Raw genomic sequence first — 20,914 nt, forward strand, 5'->3', positions numbered from 1 at the left:
AAGCAAGGCTTTTAAAATAATTTTTAATTTTCACTCTTAGCTTTGCTTTTGCTAGGATATTTTGATAGTTCAGAAATTGGGATGGTCCCCAATTTTTTGCAATGCGTAATTTTATTTTTGTTGGGAATATTGCTTTTTCATTAGACATGGAGAAGGGACCCACTTTACCTGATTCTAGGGTTTATTCATTCATTATTAGCATTGAAATACTATTTACATGTTTATGTTCGAAATGTCGCCAAGCTTGGAGACATATTGCGATTCCTCGTCAAAGAAATCTAGCAACAACAAGAAGTTGGTAAAAATGATGCCAACTTGGCAATATCTTTTAAATTTCTTGCTAATCCCATAAGCATATTGTTAAAATGATTCATAACAGGTAAAGTTTGAAGAACTATTGTAACTTTAAGTGAAAATTAATGGCATAAAAGCAAAATTTAGCTGGATTAAAACGTAAAAATAACTAATATTTGCAAAATTTGTAACAGTACATTAGATCCAAGAATTCATAATATGGACTGAGAAGAAAGTTTCATGATGGTCACAACATACTAGTTTTTAAAATAGTTCTTGTTTGGAGTGCATTAGCATACAATTTATTTCAGGAGTAACAAATAAGCAAATCAAACATATTTATGTATATTCCCTTTGTTTTTAAAAAATGATAACAAAATAAATGACTAGACTTGCCATTCTGGTCCCAATGGCAGAAAAATCCCAAAATGTGAGTACCCGCCAATGTTAGAGATAAGTAGTAATTAGTCACTTTTCGAGTTCAAAAGCTTGAATAGAAAAACATAGTGAGAAACATTTTTAGGATACATTTTTGCAAGTATTGATTTAAAAAATAGCTAAAAATTTTCAACTTAATATTTTTTTTTAAACTTTATCTTTAAATATCTTTTATTAACAATAGGAAAAATCAATTTTCTGAAGAGTTTATAAATTTAAGGTCCTTATGTGGGATACTTAAATATATATTAATTTGAACAAAAGTTTTTGCAGTACATGTTAGAATATAGGGGCAAATTTTAATCAATTTCAAATTTCTGAAGAAAAAAAAGTGATTCAGCCTTATGCACAAGTAGTGGTTCATACTTTCGGAGGCAAGTTGACACAGATTGTTGTTGTTCAAATTACATAAAACCTTTTTAATAGTTGTTTTGGTGTAAAAGGGGAAAAAAAAGAGGGTACGTGATAAAATGATTTAAATTTCGTTTTTTTTTTTTTTTTTGGACATCCTAATGCTGAGGTTCGCTAGGTGGATGCACACTTAGGTGGAAAAATGGCACCTATAAAGTTTGACGTCTAGAAACCAATCCTAGATGTCATGATGATGCCTAATTTAAATCCTTATCTCTGCCACTAGATACCCCTTAAGGGCAGATTCAACGCCTAGTTTGGAGGATATCAATACCAGGTGAACAGTTATAAGTGTATTATTTAGGAAAAAATGGGCAATGATGTTCCCATTACTTTTTCTGAGGGTATACTTCCAGTCATCCATCACGCACATCATGTGTATGCGATCATATATAATACACTAATGTTTTATATAAAATGTACTTGCAATAATACTCACAAAATGTTCGAGAATATACAGCGTATATGGAGAATGGGAACCCTATGGGGTCCCCTATGGGAATACCCATGCAAATGGGGCATCTGGGGCCAATTTAGTGATATATGAATCCTCAAAATGAAATTTTATGCTATCTTTGATTGCTTAAAGGGCCCCCATGGACCCCCAACACCTCTCTGGATTTGCATTTGGCAACCCTAAAACGTAACCGAACCACCCTCACTAGATCTAAAGACACTAATAAAGCAAATGTATTTTGCAGCATACATACTTTTTCAATTTCTCCCGAATACCACCATAAAGCTGATAAAGGCAGTATCATGAAAAAAGCATTATAAAATAGTAATCCATACTTTCCAAAATCCTACAAATGAAATGCAATTAGTTCAACAATAAACTTTAAACTGGAAAAAAAATGAATCTATTAATACGTATTTTATTACATAAAATTAAAGCACAAGAGACTTAAGAAGAAACACCACTACCAAATATTAAGACTCTTTATTGCAAAAGAGAAAGAGAGAGAAAGAGGGGGGGGAGTTTTAGTGGTAAACATTAAACCATATACTAGAACAAAAACATATATACTAATGTTATGGGGTACAAGAGTACCACAAGGGACAGTTGAACGACCTGTTTCAAAAAAAAAAGAAATGTAGTTACATTAAAAAGAAAGAAGTTTTTTAAGACAATGAAAAAATATTTATTTCTCTTTTCTAGAATTAATTCTATAAAAACAAATTACTTAATTCTCTTAAAATATGTGCTCCTTGAAAAAAATTTTCCCTTCAATCATACTTAGCAAAATAATCACATTAAATACCCAATATTTTAAGAACAATTTATTAATTAATTATATTTTAGTTGGTCTAAGAAAATGCATCCCTAAACTACAAAATTAAAATTCAAAAATTAGAAGAAAAAAAATCAGCTAATATTTTTATTAAGTATATTTAAACTGTCCAAAAATGCATTATTAAAATATACAGTAACGTTCATTTATAATGAAGTAAAAGAGACCGAATGAACATTTTTTTAGCTAATTTTGTTATTAAACATTAATAATGCAGTGAAAGGTGTAAAATATAGAACGTTTTTTCTAATATATTTTTTTAATGATTTCTTTAAGAAAGAGGGGAATTGAAACAATTAAACTACAGACATAAATTGACTACTGTCTACATCTGGCAAGTTGAGCTCCGCTGCCAGACTGATTAAACGATTCCATTTGTTGAAATAGGGGTGAGGAAAAACGGCTTAAGAACTTGGGGATTTAGTTTGCAGTGTTATTGCCCGTTTGGCAACAATATACTTCAGGTAAGAAGTAGAAAGCAGTCCAGGATTTTCCTACAAATAAAAGGGTTGTAATAAAGGGCAGCCCAATCCTGCTCCAAACAATTCCTCTTCTTACTGATTGCTCTCCCTTGAAAGAAATGGACTTGCTCAAGGGCATAGCTCAACTTCTCACAGATGGACAGTATATACAGCCATAAACTGGTGCGACAGTAAATAATTTTGGACAAAAGTCTCACATTTACAAAATAAACAAGCAAAAATAATCTTGAAACTGCATTTTATATTACTGAACATAAAGCACAAAATATATTTGTGATTGTCTTGTCAACAAAATATTATCCTTGATGGAAACATACTACACAGATTGCATTGATATTTAAATCAATTAGTGAGCACTGAATCAAATTTTAAAAAGTTCATTTTACGAGTTTCCAATAAGAGTCATAACATTTTTTTAATTGGAAAAGTGAGAAAATCGATTTGCTTTGAATGACTGTCATAGAGGAAGATTATGTAGCCTTCACCAAAAAATCAAGGAGTTCAGAAAGAGTTAGCCCCAAAATGTAAAAGTTTGAAGGGCCCTTCAAAAAAAAACGTTTCTAGTTGAAGGAGTATTAAAGGAGTTTATGAACTCTGTACAAATACATCTAGGGCGAATTTTACATAAATGCATTCCTAATTTATAATTATCTTTTAATTTTAAGCTTTCATACACCACTAAAGAAAAGGGAGTTCTTTCTGAAAAATGAATGTACTTTATTTTTATATAAAAAAATTTTTTAGAGGGGGGAGGAGTTATACCCCAAATAACCACCCCAGGTGAAACCCCTATGAGGAATGCCACAGGTTAAATAAATTTTTGTGAACTAACCATTCCATTAAGATTGCTTCCTTGTTTTTCAGCAATTATGGTTTCTTGGAACAGGAATTTCAGTACACTTGAACTATATTAAATCATTTTAGATCTTCAATGAAGCTATAGATATTAACTGGTTTAAAACTGTAATGTATCAAGTATGATGTATTTACCAATGTGGATGTGCAAATGTCATCGATGATTTTGACAAGACAAATGCCCAAAAAGTTAAACTTCTCTAATTGTTTGTTTCTATTTTTTTTTTTTTTTTTTTTTTTTTTTTTTTTTTTTTTTTGTCGATTGGTATTAAGGGTTTCTTTTTAAAAAAAAACTATGCTTTTAAATAAAAAACATTTTTTTTTTTGATTACATAAAGAGCTATATTGCAAAAATGTAACTGAGATTTTCTATTTAAATTATTGAGGCGTCATAGACTAACTGGATTTCGGCACCTAAACCTCCAATTATACTTCTGCAATACTACAAGTGTTTCCCAAGGGGAAAAATTAGTTGATTCACAGACATAAATTTAAGAGCTGAATATTTGAAATCTTATGACGAATATAGAGTATAGAAAAGAATAAAGTAGTTACCCTAGCCTCCAACTTCTTTTTTACACAGATATTATTTGCAGCAGTAAAAAAGTCATTGCACAAAACGAACATATATCCTGTCACTTCAAAAGACAGATCATCTCTGAAAAAAAGAAAAAAAATTTTATTTAGTGAAGATGGAAATAAAAAATAATTCAACAGACAAAAGAGCATTCTTCAAGAATTATCTATTGAAATGAAAACTACTTAACTTTTGCATAACACTAAAAATACTAAATCTGAATAAATCTCTAGGTGCCTTTGTCATTGTTTTTTTTTTATTTGTAACCAGGGTTTAACGTTGATGCCCTGTAGGAGAACTACTTAGTAGCTATGTAGGAAAAACCATTTGGGGAGAAGGTAGGTATGTGATTGCATTGCTCTTTGAGATTTTTTTTTTTTTTTAATTTTGTCATAGGTACAGCCAAGGGGCTTTTAGGGAAACTGCTGCACCCCTAAACCTTGGCCCCCCACTATGATTAGCAGTATTAGTATGCTAATACGTCAGGTTTCACATCAGGGAAAAATACAAGGACGGATTTTTAAAATATTGAGTGGGGTTTTGAGAGAACTGCTTGCAAGTAGATTTTGTTTGAGTAGGATTACGGAAAATATCGCACAGTCTCATTCACTAGTGCATTCAGAGCCTGATTACTGCAGGGGCATGCCGGGCACAGGCCCCTCCTCTTAGATTTCAGAGGGGCCCAAAATCCCTTTAATGTATCATGCTAATTAAAAATAAATAATGATTTCACTCAGAACCTAGAGTTGATATCATTGATATTTTTGCAAATGCTGAGACAAAGGAAAAATCTTGTAAGTAGAGAGTAAAATTCCCGCTAAAAACTTGATATCTATGCAAATCCTAAAACCACTCCAAGTTTAGTCTGTATTTACTATTAAAAGTTATATCATAGATAACTTTGATATTTACAGTTAACTGCAATGGGCAAAGTTTAACCACATCGAATCATGGGTGCCCATATGCAAAATATTAAGGGGGTGCTCAGATATTTTCCCCATGGTTTAGCAGGTTATTTTCCCCATAGAAATTGATTTCAGTGCAGATTCAAGTTATTAAAGTTTGATATTTTTAATAACTTATTCATAAATGGCAGGAGAAGAAATGTCTTTACATTTTTGCAAAGAAAAAAAGTACTAAAAGCAAGGAAGTTCCAATTTTGAAGGGGGGGGGGGGGCATGAGTCCCACTTGTCCCCCTATATGGGCACCCTTGCATCAAATACAATTATTGTATACTATATCTCTTCTACTTTTTAAATGTATAATACTATATTGTGATATGAGGTACTACCAAATTTAGCATGGTTGTGTTAATATGCAATTATCGAAATATTTTATAGCTTCATTATATAGAATAGGCGGGAATAGGAGGGGGGGGCACAGAATGAATTTCATGCCCAGTGTCTTCGAAACTCTTAATCGGGCCCTAGGGGGGGTCTTGAATTAGAACTGTGCCTCATGTCCAATATTAGAATGATCAGGCTCTGAGTGCATTCCCTTTTGTTACTACCTACCCTACCCCTAAATCAAATCTGATCATGGTACTGAACTTTACAATAAACATATAAAAAGATAAAAAAATTTCATGTACAAATGAGGCAGAGAAAAGCAAAGGGATGTAAGCGGAAATTTGAGTAAAATGCGTTTAAAGATAACGTCCTAGGTACGCTTTCATTGAATGATTCTATTAATTCCTCAAATGCTTTTATTTAAAAGAGTTTTTTTTTTTCAACATTATTACAAATTTAATTGTTTATCCTCTATTAAACTAAAAAAAAACCCTCTAAATTATTAGTGTTACTGAAAAGTATCACACATTTTCGAAACGTCATCATTTATTTTTTTAGGAATAAGCTGACTTTTGATCGAACAAAGATGCTTTTACCTCTTAAATTAATAGACATTTTAAAAAGAAAAAGAAATCTTGAAGAAAACAGGATTGATAAAACATGAAATTCTAAGTAATAGATAAAATTTTACAATGAAACTAAAATAAGAACATAATTGCTAAGATGGTTTTGCGTCCATTTAGAGAGTAATGATCGATGGTAGATAATGCAGGAAATAAATTCACACTTAGGGTAGGCTGTGGTTTGCATAAAGATAGTTGAGGAATTGTTCTTAAACGTATAAAATTGATGTATACAGGACAAAACTGACAGTTTTAAAGGTAGTTTTTTCTTTTTTTTTTTTTTTTATTACCCCAATTGTAGGCAATGTCAATAAAGGAAGGCTAAACAATATTGAGCAAATTTAAAAAAAAAAAAAGAGTAGAACAAGGCCCACAGGGAGAATACAGCTTCTGGTTTTGGAGAAAACCATGATCAGCAATTTTCAGGCTCAAAAAGGAGTTTTGAGGCAAATCATTTGAAATATTAGTCCCAAAAATGTAGCTTTTGGCTGCATTTGGTCACGTAAGGGCGGCCATTACTTTGATGACCACCTCTGAATCCATGCCTGGAAAGAGGATAGAGGAAAATGGAAGATGTGAAGTAATGTTTGGAAATAATATGATGCATGCAATGATGGTAATGGAGATTGAACTTAGAAAATGGGTTTGGTCACCAGGGGTGCCCATCCCCTCCCCCAAGTTCAATGGCGTAAATCCCCCCACCCCCCCAAAAAAAATGTTCAAACCCTCTTTCCCTTTTTTATTTTTTATTCTTTTATTTATTTTTTTAAATATTTATTTATTTATTTATTTATAATTATAATTATTATTTTACTAGAAAAGTTATGTGCTAATGAAATAAAATATAAACAGAATAATAAAAAATAAATAATTTTAATTAAAAATCATTAAAAAAACAAATAAATTTTAAAAAATTAAAAATCTCCCCCCCCCCAAAAAAAAAAAAAACTTTTGATGGCGCAACTTGCGCCATAATCCCCCCCCCCCCCTGTGGGCACCCCTGTTGGTCACAGTAGTTTTCTGCCAGTAAATTAATTTTTAGTTTTATGTGCTAACCTTTACTTTAAAAAATGATATACAAACAAAAAATCAAGATAAATTATTTATTTATTTATTTTTACTTTTTTTTTTACTTCAATTATTTATTTATTTTTACATAATAACAGGAATATAATGGGCAAAGTACTAGATTTCAAATAATTTAACACTTTTTCTTCATTTTTGCTAACTTTGTAAACTTCTTCCCCCCTCCCCTCTTCAAATTTGTTTATCTTCTTATTGCTGAATTTCCCAAGAGTACTTGTATACATACTCCTATCCTTCAGAATATTTTGGTTAATTTGAGAAAAACAGAATAAAATGTGGGCAGAATTTAATGTTTGTTCTACTCCTCTGATGAATTGATGTAAAAGTCAAAACTTTTAATGTGCTAACTAGTTTTAATGTGCAGATAAAATGTTAATGATGTTCTTTTTTTTTCCTCCCGTGCCCACAGTAAATTGTTAAGAGGTGAGCAACAAAATCTTATTTAAAATTTTGAGACTTTACTGTTTGTCACAAACAGTGACAGATTTGCCATGTCTCAACTGTTGAAATTGCGAGAGGGCTCCATGACATAGGGGCTAAAAGGGGAATACAAAAAAGCTAATAAAAATATTTTTCATAATTCTATTCGTCTCTAAGGCCCCTTAAAAATGCATTGCAAAATGAACCCTGTAAATCAACCACACAAAAAAGCATTTTCTCAAGATTGTGATAAATGACAGCAGTACTTAATGAATAGATGTGTCCTATACCTTACTTTTGGCATTACTTTCCTGAGTCAATAAAAAAGGCTGTTGTATGCTACATTCATTTTCTCAAGTTAGGTAAGAAAACAAATAGCAATATGATTACTACAAAATTAGTGTTCAGTATTAAATTAAAAAACTAAATTTCAAAAATTTACTTACACTGCAGCAACTATGGCACCACCAACCATGGCAAAAACTGTCATAACGATAGCAGGAGTTTGTTTTTGTGCTAAAAATAAATAGCAATTTTACAAGTTAGAAAACAAAATATTGATGTACAGAAATTGAATGTTGTCAAATTGTTTTATTAACAAAAATTTGTGAATTTAGGATAAATATATGCAAGTTTTTTTACCCAAAACACAACTGGATACAGCATTATGTCAGAAGCAGATGAACTTTTTTAACCCGCCTAACATGGGTGACAGAACCTGTTCTAAATGGCTGTAGATGCCCACATGAGTCATCCAGAAGTCAATGTGGTTATGTCCATGGATAATTTTAATAAAACTAATATTTTAAAACTCGAACTTCTAAAATTTTAGCTTATTGATTTGATCAGAAACCCAAACAATAAATTACATTACATATTTTTTATAATGTTTTAATAACTATAAAAAAACATTATTTTCTTAAAGTTGCAAAATATTAGGACACATGAAAGAATTTATTTGGCGCTTTGCAGTGACTAAAGTGTAACTCCTACATTATGAAATTTACTGTCTTTGGAATTAGGTATTGGCAAAGCATGTCATAAATGTGATATTAAAGGAGGGCAGGCGGGGCTACTGCCCCGGGGGCCTCCACAAAAAGGGGTCCCCACAAAATTTTTTTACAAAATATCCTAACTTTCATGGGTCCAAAATATCGGATATATACACATATATCAAAATATTCGGATATATATCAAAGTATCGGATATTTTCGAAAACATGATCTTTTTGAACCCTGATTAGGGGTCTCACTCCTTCGTTGCCCCGGGGCCTCCACACTTCCAAATCTGGCCCTGGATATCATATACAGTAATCATATTCAACACTCTTGAAAATCACCATTAGAGAATGTGATTGCATGTTCAAAAGTTGTTGGAGAGTTAAAATATTGTAAATAAAATGAAAATGTCATGATGCAAAGTAAGAAAATAAATGAATTTTCAACTTCAGATTTGTATTCAGTGAAAATCTTTTTTCTGTTATTCAATTATCAATGAACCCTATTAAATGTTAATGGACTTCAAAAAATGTTATTAAAGTATTTTTATTATTATTATTATTATTTTTTTGAAAATTATTCAGTGCATGGATTCAAAATTTCAATTTGTTATTTACCTGTTTAAAAAATGTAACAGTTGTTATGTAATTTGTACCAAACAACAATTGATTTTTTTCTTGTTCTTCTTTTTACATAGTATGTAAAATTCTGTCAAAAACAATTTTTTTGCTTTATTTCACATCCCAAGCATATTATTTTGTAAACCAAATTTCTTTCTTTTTCTTTCGTTTTTTTTTCTTTTAATGTAAATAACTGCATTCTAAAAATTTTCAAAGGTGATATTGAATACATTTATCTTATTTGGAGGGTTCACGCTTAAATAAAAACGGTAAAAATAAGAACATAATTGGTTCTTTCAGCTCCTTTTTAGCCTACTTTCCCAGTAAAAGTAAGAGGAAGACAAAAAAAAGCATGAAAGAAGGCTTAATGCATCTTGAAAAGATTACAAAAGACAAAAAAAAAAAGTCACAAATAAAAAAAAATCAATAATTATCGAAAAATTAAAAATTGGAAAGTAGGGTATTGAGACAGGGGAAAATGTCTGTCGGTCTGTCCCCCCCCCCCCTCTAATAACTTTTGAGTGAGTAGTCCGATTCAAGCAAATTTTTTTTTTGTCTGAAAGATCTCGGTGAGGACACTTCATACCTATATTTCATTTTTTGATTTGAACTATTTTTTGTTCAATTTTGAACAGTTCAAAAACTCTTAACTTTAGCACCTACAGGGAAATGCAAGGCAATTCCGAACTGTGAGGCGAATTTGCTTCAAACTTTGAATGAAAAATTTGTATATAAAATATCTTTTTGATTTGAACAATTTTCCATTTAATTTTGAACAGTTCAAATCCCTTAACATTAGCGCCTACGGGGAAACTGAAAATCAATGCAGATTCCGTACTTGAAGGTGGATTTACTTCAAACAAATTTTGTTGGAAATAGCGCTTGACGAAAAACTCCAGACTCGTACTCCGATAATTTAGGGACACCTGACTCCAACTCCGACTTCGATTCTGACTTCGTAGCTTTGGTAAAAATTTATACACGGAGGACAAATGACTGCCTCCGATTCTTGGATATTCGACTCCGACACCACAGCTATGGTTTTAACTGTGAAATAATTATTGTTAATATGACTTGTTTTTATTTTCACGCTAAAGTTTTAATTTAGGTATTCAGTTTTCGGTAGATAAACTCTAAGTCATTAATGTTTCTACATAAAGAGATGCGCAGACTTTTTTTTTTTTTTTTCTCTTTTTTTTTTTGACGGTGAAAATTATTTCTTTAAGTTGACATTTTATTGCTTTTATTTATTTTGGAAATTGCATTAATTCATTTATAAAATTATTTTTGGAAACGGGAAAAAGAAACTTTTTTTTTGATATGATGTATTTATTTTAATGAGCTTATCAATTTTAATTATTATTTTTTTGTTTTGAAAGCTGTTAAAGAATTTTTTTTATGGGAAAAATTGTATTAGCTGCTTTGTTTAAAAGGTGCTGCTATTTCATTTGTTCCTTTATTTATTTATTTATTTATTTATTTATCTTACGCATCTACTTTTTTAGATGAGTAAGGAATATTTTATTCCTAGAAATCAGCTTAAAATATTTAAAAAATATGTTTGAAACAATTTGCGATTTTAGCTATTTTTGAGAATATTGATCAGGTACTAGAAAGTAGTATAGGTATACGGGAAAGTAGGCTCGTTTAGTTCTAGACGGAACTTCTTGTTTTACTTCCTTTTGCAAAAAAGGAAGTATTGTATTCGCAAAAAAAATTTCACTCAAAACTCGGCCTTAATTTCTATTTTGCTCACCCCCGAATTAATGTTGAGTTTTTCTGTCAACCTGACCACATGCGGATAAGTGCCTAAGAACGTATAAAAACTCGAAGTATCCATTTTGACATTCCCCGAGTTAATTACAGTGACTTTTCTTGCGACGTCCGTATGTATGTATGTATGTTGCACAACTCAATAACGGTATGTCCTAGAAAGTTGAAATTTGGTACGTAGACCCCTAGTGGAGTCTAGTTGTGCACCTCCCCTTTTGGTTGCATTCCGGTGTTTTTAAAGGGGTCTTTTGCCCCTTTTTTGGGGGGAATCATTATTAATTTCGATGCATACTCAAGTGGTGTTATAACTTGGCGGACACTTGGCGATATATTGCCAGTCTTTTGGTCGCCAAATTTTGTGGCGAAGTTGGCCTTTTTTTAAATCTGGTTTCAATTTGGCCACTGGTGGTGATATTTAGAGAGTTAACTATTGAATCACATTAAAATTGTCAATAAAGGGAAAATAACATTGAAATTGGAGAAAAAAGAAGTCATGTGATGCACACATCAGCTCGTTCATTTCTCATGTCAGAATTTTCTCTCATACAGATTACATTTGGTTCCAATTAAAAGGGTTGTGAATAAGAAAAGAAATTTGAAACTCACTAATGATTTCGAAAATTTTGTAAGCAAAAAATTAACATTTAGAGCCGGTTGGAGATAAAGTATTTGAACCAGAAGTGTTTTTCTCCATGAGTTAGGATTAAAAACTTTATTACTTACTATTGGAACTAGGGATCTGTCAAAGATTTATAAATTACTGAATAATTCATTTCTGAAGATCAAACTAAGACTGAAATAAACATTTCCTCCTAACGGTCTGAGCACAAAAATTTGTAGAGCAAATAGTGTAGTATCCTGAGCTATGAGATAGAAAATACTCAAATTTTGACACTAAATGACATCTCTACACATTTATTGTATAATTGTGATGGCTTTTTTTTTTTTCATGTTCGTCAAATTGAGTCAAAATACATGTTGAATCTATTATTCATTAATCCATCAACCTTGCTTGGTGAAAAACAAAGGTTTTTTTTTTTCAGCACTTCAACCTACTTTCACTGAAGATTGTTTAGTCTGAGCTCCATCACCACACAAACTTATTGAAGCGATGCAGTGTGGATCTGTACCCTTCTGAAAAACTTATTGCTAAATCTGAGTCCTTTTACCTACTAAATTTATCAATGTGATACGGTGTAGAACATTGGACTGTCCAAAAAACTCAAATTTTTGCTCACAAGTTGTCTCTAAAGCCAAGATCCAGAAAAGTCGCCATTGTGGATCATAAAGGGTGGCTAACAACAACCTCCAGCATTTGCCAAAGGAATAGAAAGGTCTGTAGTTCCAGGGTCTTCACAGGAAGACTGCTTGACACCAAAAAAGTGAGGGGGAGTCAATTAAAAGAAGGTGTTACAGGAATCTGTCAACAGCTGTTTTGTAGAATTGTTTGGAGAGGGTTGGATACAAATTTTCTTCTATTTATTTATTATTTTATTCAAGTTATTTTTTTTATTTATTTTGAGATTGTTTGGCAAAGTGATAGTTGAAATAACCCTGATCTAATTATTAACAATTCTTTTCAATAAAGAAACACAGCTTTGGTATCTTTCTTTCCATAACATTCATATAGATATAAAAATGTAACTCATTCCTAAAATTTCTCTACAAAAAAAATTCTTAAATATTATATAAAACTAACCATATCTTAAATTTATACCGACATGCATCATAAAACAGATGGTTAGCAAATTTATAAATAAATAAAATAAACTTTTCCCTTTCCATGTCAATTCCAATGTTTGTGCATTATTTCAAAGTATGTTCTTGTACTGGCTATTATAGTCTATCAATATAAAAAGTAATTAATGCTCTTATTTTTTATATCATTGATTTTAGTACTGTTGAATGGAAAATACATGTTTTACACCAGGTAGACATCTAGTGCCAAAAGCATCTCTCGAATTTTTAAGACACTAAACGAAGTAAAACACACTAAGTCACAAAATACAATTTTGTAAAATGTTTGATACAACTTACTTTAGGATGAAATATTCTCCCACTAGTGTCATTAAAATAGTGAAACGCCGAAGAACTGTAAACATAGGCAAACTGTAAAATAAAACACATATATAGAATTGGCAAATAATAATAATTATTGTTTTTAATGAAGTAATAATATGAAGTAATAATACAGATAAAAAAGCAAATCATAAATAGCTAAAAGCTCAATATTTATAAGAAAAAAATTAAACAAAAGTTGTAGTTTTCACAATTTTAAAAGCATTTAACACCATTCAATTAAGGAATTGGATTGCATTAAAAATCAAACATGCATTTTCAGATAAATAAGTTTTCATATAAAAAGACTGAATAATAATTATATATAGGGGAGACTGGGGCAGATATTCTATAGGGGCACGTATTCCAACGCGCCATAGTTTAAGAGTTTCTCGCTAGGTAGCGACGCTTATCGGACAGTGTGAAACTACAGCACTGCGCACGCCTTCCACGTGATCCTCAGTTCATCAGCTGGCTTTGTCTTGATGAGACGTCAACTTTTGCGGTTTTTCTTCTGGTGAGTAACTTTGCAAACATTTACTTTTCATTAAATAAAACATGTATGATACTATTTTTGTTTCATTGTCTGGACCTAACTTTAAACTATATTTCTTTACGTTTCTGATGGCGTGATTGCTTTGGCAAATATTTTTCATTTTCATAGTCAAATATTTAAAAAAATATCAAATATGGCGTTGGGGGGAAGTATTCCAATTCAATACGGGGCACATTTTATAATTGGAAAATGTGCCCCGGGCTCTCCATGAATGATTTTTATGTTGTTGTATTTTACCGTTTAACTTTATATTTTTAGCCAATACAGTTTATAATTACTGCATAAAACCACTATTATGAATATTTAAAATTAAATTTTGGATAACTACTTAAATGATCTGGGGTTTTTTTTAAATAGTATCAAGTCATATCTGAAACTGAATTTTCATTCTCCAATGTGATATTACAGATGGACTAAAAATGATGCGCAATTACCGTAAGAAGTCAGACCGAGGGAACTACACGCAAGCGCAAATAAATGCAGTGCTTGCAGCAATAACAAATGGATGTAGTGTTAAGAAAGCTTTTATAGAATTTAATATAAATATGAGGATATTAAATAACTACCTCCACAAGTTCATTAATGTTCAGTTGGCTCCAACTGAAGTACCTGATGTTGAAGTGCCTTAGTCCGAAGTTCCACAAGCCGAAGTGCCTTAAACCGAATTACCAGAAGCCCAAGTGCCTCAAGCTGATGGTTCAAGTCGGAATGCCACAAGCCGAAGTATCTACAATCCAAATGCCACACGTTGTTGTACCGTCAGCACGAGTTCCTGCAGTTGAAATGACCTCAACGGAAGGCTTGTCCCCTGTACCAAATCTACGATTTGGATTCGCCAAAATATGGAGTGTAAGTAGACTTCTTACAATAAACCTTCAATAATTTATTAGATATAGTAGACAATCTCCTTTGCGACAATCTCTTTTTACTGTATATTTGTAGGTCTAACTCAAAGCCAAAAGAAAAGTGGATCCAGTGTATTCGTTGCAAGAAATGGGCTCACCTAGCATGCGTCAAAAAAGAAGACTCTTTGTTTTGTGTTTGCATTAACTGTCACAGTAATATGGGAGATGACTCTGACTAACTTTGATTATTGTCATAATACATTTTAATGCAATAAATTATTAAGAATGTACCCATTGTACTTACCAATGAATTAGAATATAAATTTCATGTTACACTCCATGTTTATTTTACCTTTATTATAGACCATTTAAACTAATTGGAAAACTTGCCCCGACTGAATTTTATATGTTAGAAAACATGCCCCGGCTATGGGGTTGGTTTTCCAACAAGACTTGGTAACAAATATATATTTATTTATTAGAAGTTTCTTAAATTTTTTACATTTTAGTAATCTTAATATTTAGCCTAAAGTAAAAGAACTCAACACATCACTAAAGTCAAAGATCCAACATTGTTACATTTACTTCAGGTGTCAATAAATAAGAATTGAAAAGCAAACCACATTAAATGGGCAAGAAACTTAACAAAACTACAAACTAATACATAAAAAGTAGTCAAAAACTTTGTACTGCATAGTGAATAAAATATGACAACGTATATAAAGTACAAATACAAAATGAAAAAAGGTTAAAAAACCAGCAAACAGCTGTTTCGGCACTCTAAAATACAAATGCCATCATCAGTGCAAATAAAAACGAAGACAGGTTCAACCCGACTAAAACACAGTCGAGGCGAACATTGGAATGAGAGACGAGTTGTAAAAGATATGAGAGCAGTACCGGAAAAGATGACGTCAGGGTTACGTCAGAACTACAGAGGACAGTTGCACTCAGGAGAAAAACGACACAGACAAAAAAAAAAAAAAAAAAATCAAATAACAGACTTCCAAACATCCCATTGTTTCTAACATTGGTAGTGCTTCTTACAAATTGGCCAAATTTTTAGTTTCCGTTTTTTCACCTCTTCTTTCCAGCAATTGTTTTACTGTTCGGAACTCTCTTGACTTTGTTCGCAAACTTCGAATTTTTCAGCTAAATAACCATAGAATGGCCTCTTTTGATGTGAAATCACTCTTCACTAACGTGCCTGTTGAAGGTGCGTTAGACTGCCTTAAAATGAGATTAACTGAACATCACTTTTCCGATTTTGAGATCAATGAATTATGCAATTTAACACGTTCTTGCTTAAAACTAAACACGTTTATTTTCGACGGTAATTTTTTCCGTATGACTGAAGGTCTTGCTATGGGCAACCCTTTGAGTCCAATTCTAAGTGATTTGTACATGCACTATTTCGAACTTAAATTATTTAAATTTATACAATTTGATTTTTACGTCAGGTACGTTGACGACATTTTTGTGCTTTTGGACTCATCTGTCAGTGACCTTGATAACCTTTTATCCATCCTAAATACTATTGACCCACATATTCAATTTACTGTTGAATTGGAATCTGGAAATCATCTTTCTTTTCTTGATGTGTCCATCACTCGTCATAACAATATGTTTACAACTACTGTTTTCCGTAAACCCTTTGCTGTTTCTCTTCCCCCCCACAAGTTATCCGTTCACCCTCCTAAACAAAAATTGGCTGCTTTTAGATCTTTTATTTACCGTGCTTTAGCCATTTGTTCAAATTCCAATTTACTTTCATCAGAACTGAATTACCTACGAGGTATTGCGGTTGATCGGGGATTCACATCTGATATTATTGATACCATTTATAAGAAGCTATGTAACTCAGCTAACAAAAATCAAACACTTGCTCCTGTGAACTATTCGAGTTCCGTTGTCTTACCCTTTTTTCCTAAAATCAGTCTACAAATTGCCAAAATCTTAAAAAAGTTTCATTTTTCCGTCACTTTTTCTCCTGTTAATAAATTAAAATTTTCACAGCTTAAACACCCTGTTCAGAACCTTGACAAATGGGGCATTTATAGTGTTTCCTGCCAGTGCAAATTAGCCTACATTGGGCAGACTCGACGATCCCTCAAATTCCGGATAAAAGAACACGAAAACTACGTCAAAAAACAGGATCTCAAACGCTCCTCTATTGCTCAACATTGTTGGTCTTGTGGCCATAATTTTATTTTTTCTTCCGCCAAAGTTATTCACGAGTGTTCGTCCATTCATGATTTAGATTTTTGGGAGTCATATTACATATGGAAAAATGCTAATTTAATCGTCAATGATTTGTCTAGCACTCCCCCTTTTCCTAATGTTTGGAAGTCTGTTATTTGATTTATTTTTTTTGTCTGTGTCGTTTTCTCCTGAGTGCAACTGTCCTCTGTAGTTCTGACGTAACCCTGACGTCATCTTTTCCGGTACTGCTCTCATATCTTTTACAACTCGTCTCTCATTCCAATGTTCGCCTCGACTGTGTTTTAGTCGGGTTGAACCTGTCTTCGTTTTTATTTGCACTGATGATGGCATTTGTATTTTAGAGTGCCGAAACAGCTGTTTGCTGGTTTTTTAACCTTTTTTCATTTTGTATTTGTACTTTATATACGTTGTCATATTTTATTCACTACAAACTAATACTTTAAAAGGTACCTCAAGTGTTTTGTTCCTCCTAAACCACATACAAGATTTCCAATGAAAAATATAGGGAGAGGCCATATCTGTATAAAAAGAAACAAGAAAAACTATGAAGCTTTTTTTTTTCTTGAAAGGTCCCGATGTAAATAGTCTGAGACCATCATTTATGTATCAAAATGCACAAAATATGCAGCTTAAGAACAGAAAGGTCAAACTATTCATAAGTTTATTTTTATGTAGTTGTAACTAAAGTTGAAGATGCAAGCAAAATTAATTTTTTAATTAAGAAAAGTGAAATGTATGTTAGACACAGGCTTGCACCAGAAACCTTTGAATAACCATTCCCATGCAATACCAAGTGAGTTAGTAGTTTTAAGTTAAGTTTTTTTCCTTAGAATTCCCCGGAGGAGTGTACCAAACACCATTCTTTATCTTAACATCATCAAAGGTGTCCTATAATTGCCTTTTTTTTTTTTTTTGAACTCCAATTAAAAATTCCTTTCAAGGGATTTTCCCCTTCTATTATTGTCTAAAATTGAGTTTTGGAACTCTGGAAAACTTCCTGTACAAAGTTCCACTCCCTATCACTAAAGTGTTTAGAGATGTGCTATAATTGCATTTATAAAACTTAAATTTTGAAAAACATTGAAAGAGAATCCTCTTTTTTGTAACATTTTTGAAGCTCAATTAAAACTTTGTTTTCGGAACTTCAGCATCGAAAATATGCCAATGACAAGTTCCTGCATCTTGGCTCAAGGAGCGGGTGATTGCCCTTGTATCCGTCCTTGGACAAGTGTAATAAAATATTTTTCCCTTCTAATTTAAGATGAAATTCCTAGAAAGAAGATAAACAAATTCTTGATATTTATTTTTAGTAAAAAGAAAAAGTGATTTGATAACGACAATTAAAATTGATAACTAAGTCATGACTCATTTCAAATAACAATTGAAGTTTTGAAACTGAAAATTACATACCTATGCATTAGTGGCAAATCCATTGGGGGAGGGGGGGGCTACTTAACCATAGCATCACATAGGGAAGGTTAGAGGTTGCAACAGTATTGGAGCCCGAGCAGAGAAAGGGCCCACCATGAAAAAAGTGAGATTAAAACTTTTTACATATGAATCTACTATTTCAGAAGGGGCATAAGTTCAACTGATTCTTGTAGGGCTTACGCTCTGTCTGAAATAATCAATTCATATAGATTTCTTAGCTTGACAAAACCGAACAGAATGATCTGGTAAAAGAGCCCTGTGAAAAATTTTTGGGCAGTGCCTCCCCCCTCCAATCTAGAATCAAGCTAAAAAAAATTTTTATCTTTAAATAATTACACCTTATTTACATATATTTTAAATACATATCCTTTATTTAACCTGCAACAGGGGCTGTGCGGTCTCACAGACTGCTCAAAAATTCATCCCACCACCCTTATTTCATTTTTAGTACGATTGAATGGTTTTACCCAATAGCTTTTTGTATTGTGACATTCAACACCCCCCAAACGGATCAGTATCTTTTAACGAGTGCACCTGGTTTAAATTTTTTTGCATTCTTTAGAAGTGGTCTGTAAGACCTCACCTCTCCTTCAGTGTTATTTTTTTCGGCAATAGTAGATATGGCTCTCAACGTTTGAGCCGCAAAGATGGATTAATTTATCTTATCCGTGTTATGCAGAAGAGATGTAAAATATTCTAGATGAGGTTGAGAGTTATTTGAAATGTTCTCAAATTTACACAATAAATATTCTGATGCAATGAAAGCTGAATTATAGTTAAGGTAGTCAAAATTTTCCCGCAATGTGATACAATCAATTTTTTGGTATCAACATGTTCTGTAGATATTGAATAACTAAAATAAAATCATTTATATATAATAGATTTTTATTACAAGTAGTAAATTATTTACTGCAGCATATGATTTTTCTCAAAATATCTTAAGGCTATAGTAAAATTTCCTTAGAAAAAGTATATTTCAATTAAAAATTCAAAAATATTTTTTCCCGTGCTGATAGCAGTTCAAAGAACATCTAAGAGGAAATTGCAGAAATTTATCTTGATCACACGATTTTTAAAAAATTTGAAAACAGAGTGGTCTCTGAGACCTCACCTCCTCTGTTACAGGTTAAATAGTTCAAGTTACGGGTAAGAATATTACATTTTTTTTTTACAAACCCAGCCTCCCTTTTCCATAGCACAAAATGCTAGATTCATCACTATATGATTTTTTAAAAGCCATTTTGGTGAAAAAAGATTTATTATCCAGGAACTGGTAAACACTTAAATTGGCTTGAGTTGCTGAATTGGGACATGAAAGCTTGGAATTTGAACTTAATTTTGGCTTCATATTATGATGCAGAAATTGTTTGAGCAATTTGTACTCCTCTCGATGAACATATGTCCATTCAATTTTCAACATTTTATTCAGGACCTATTAATTTTAAACACGTGAAGTAGATTTTTACTTTTTTGTCAATGACAAAAATCAGATAGAACTCTTTGAACATTGTAAAAGTTAAATAAACCTAAAATTCAAAAAAAAATTGCAGTCACCTGTTTCAGGGTAAAATAACACCTTTCTAAGTCTTTTTTTAGCACAAACATATTTAATTATCCTTTCTTTATACAATGCTTTCTTTGTTTCATTGAATATAATTTTTCACCATTAGTAGTTTCTTTCATGCACTGCTTTCATTTTAAATTTTTACATCACGCTTTATTAGTTCTCTAAAACACACTATAAAATAACATACATAATTGAATCTATGGGTAAACTTCAAAAAGAGTTATACAGTAAACTCTGGAAAATTGAGACTAAAGTGGCGGATGCTCGAATCATAAACAATGTCAATTTTGTAGAAACATGGAGCATCAAAGGTATAAAATAAATGTCATTAATGCAATGTGGAATACTAGTAAGAGTTTTACTGATTTTTTTTTTTTTTTAAATATTTCCGACTATTTATCCGCATTTTCTGGAGTGCATATCTTGATTAGTGAGAGTCGACTATATTGAGGATTGGAGTCTACTTTTTGTGATGAAAACGTTGTTGAAATATTTAAGAACAATTTAGTTTTAAGAAAACAAACCTTTTTTGGCACTTCTTTCGATAAAGGTGGGAAATTTACAATTTTTAAAAATCTAGCTATATACAAAACCAGCAATGTTACCAGCATCTGCAAAGAAGAAAACATTGCGATGAAATCAAGAAAAAACAAGAATTAATACAACTATAATTCAACATTTATTACTGCAAATTAACTTTTTCATAACAATGACTAAACTAAATTACAACACTATTGCAACTAGAGACATAGCTAGGGTTTTTACAAGGCATGAAAATACTACTTGACACTTTTTGGAGGGATGAAATATATTTTTAAAGAGTGGAGTATGCCTAAATTCTGAAGATTATAACAGTGATCAATTCTATTAAAAAAATTATTTATCTTAGTGCACACTTACTACACAAAACTTTTTTCAATTTAAAACTTCCTAGATAAAATGGGATAGGGCGAGTAGAGAACAGATGTGTACTACTTTAATTTTCAACAATTACAATCTGATAATTTAAATTAAAACAATTTAAAAAAAATTCAGATGTAATATTTTAAAATTCCAATTGCTTTTTTTCCTCATG

General features: G+C 31.7%; 1 protein-coding gene across 1 annotated transcript in view; it reads right to left on the reverse strand.

Moving 5' to 3' along the window:
- The window catches only part of LOC129225997 (UDP-N-acetylglucosamine/UDP-glucose/GDP-mannose transporter-like), a 34,795-nt gene that overhangs the window by 9,187 nt on the left and 4,694 nt on the right, over nt 1-20,914 (reverse strand). The window contains exons 3-8 of the mRNA XM_054860571.1: nt 20,364-20,450; nt 17,292-17,359; nt 13,197-13,268; nt 8,215-8,283; nt 4,328-4,430; nt 1,854-1,946 (exon numbers count right to left, since the gene is read on the reverse strand). Coding sequence (XP_054716546.1) covers nt 1,854-1,946; nt 4,328-4,430; nt 8,215-8,283; nt 13,197-13,268; nt 17,292-17,359; nt 20,364-20,450 — 492 coding nt within the window. The remainder of the gene's footprint in view (nt 1-1,853; nt 1,947-4,327; nt 4,431-8,214; nt 8,284-13,196; nt 13,269-17,291; nt 17,360-20,363; nt 20,451-20,914) is intronic.

Source organism: Uloborus diversus, chromosome 7 (genome assembly GCF_026930045.1).
Source record: "Uloborus diversus isolate 005 chromosome 7, Udiv.v.3.1, whole genome shotgun sequence".
Lineage (NCBI taxonomy): Eukaryota > Metazoa > Arthropoda > Arachnida > Araneae > Uloboridae > Uloborus > Uloborus diversus.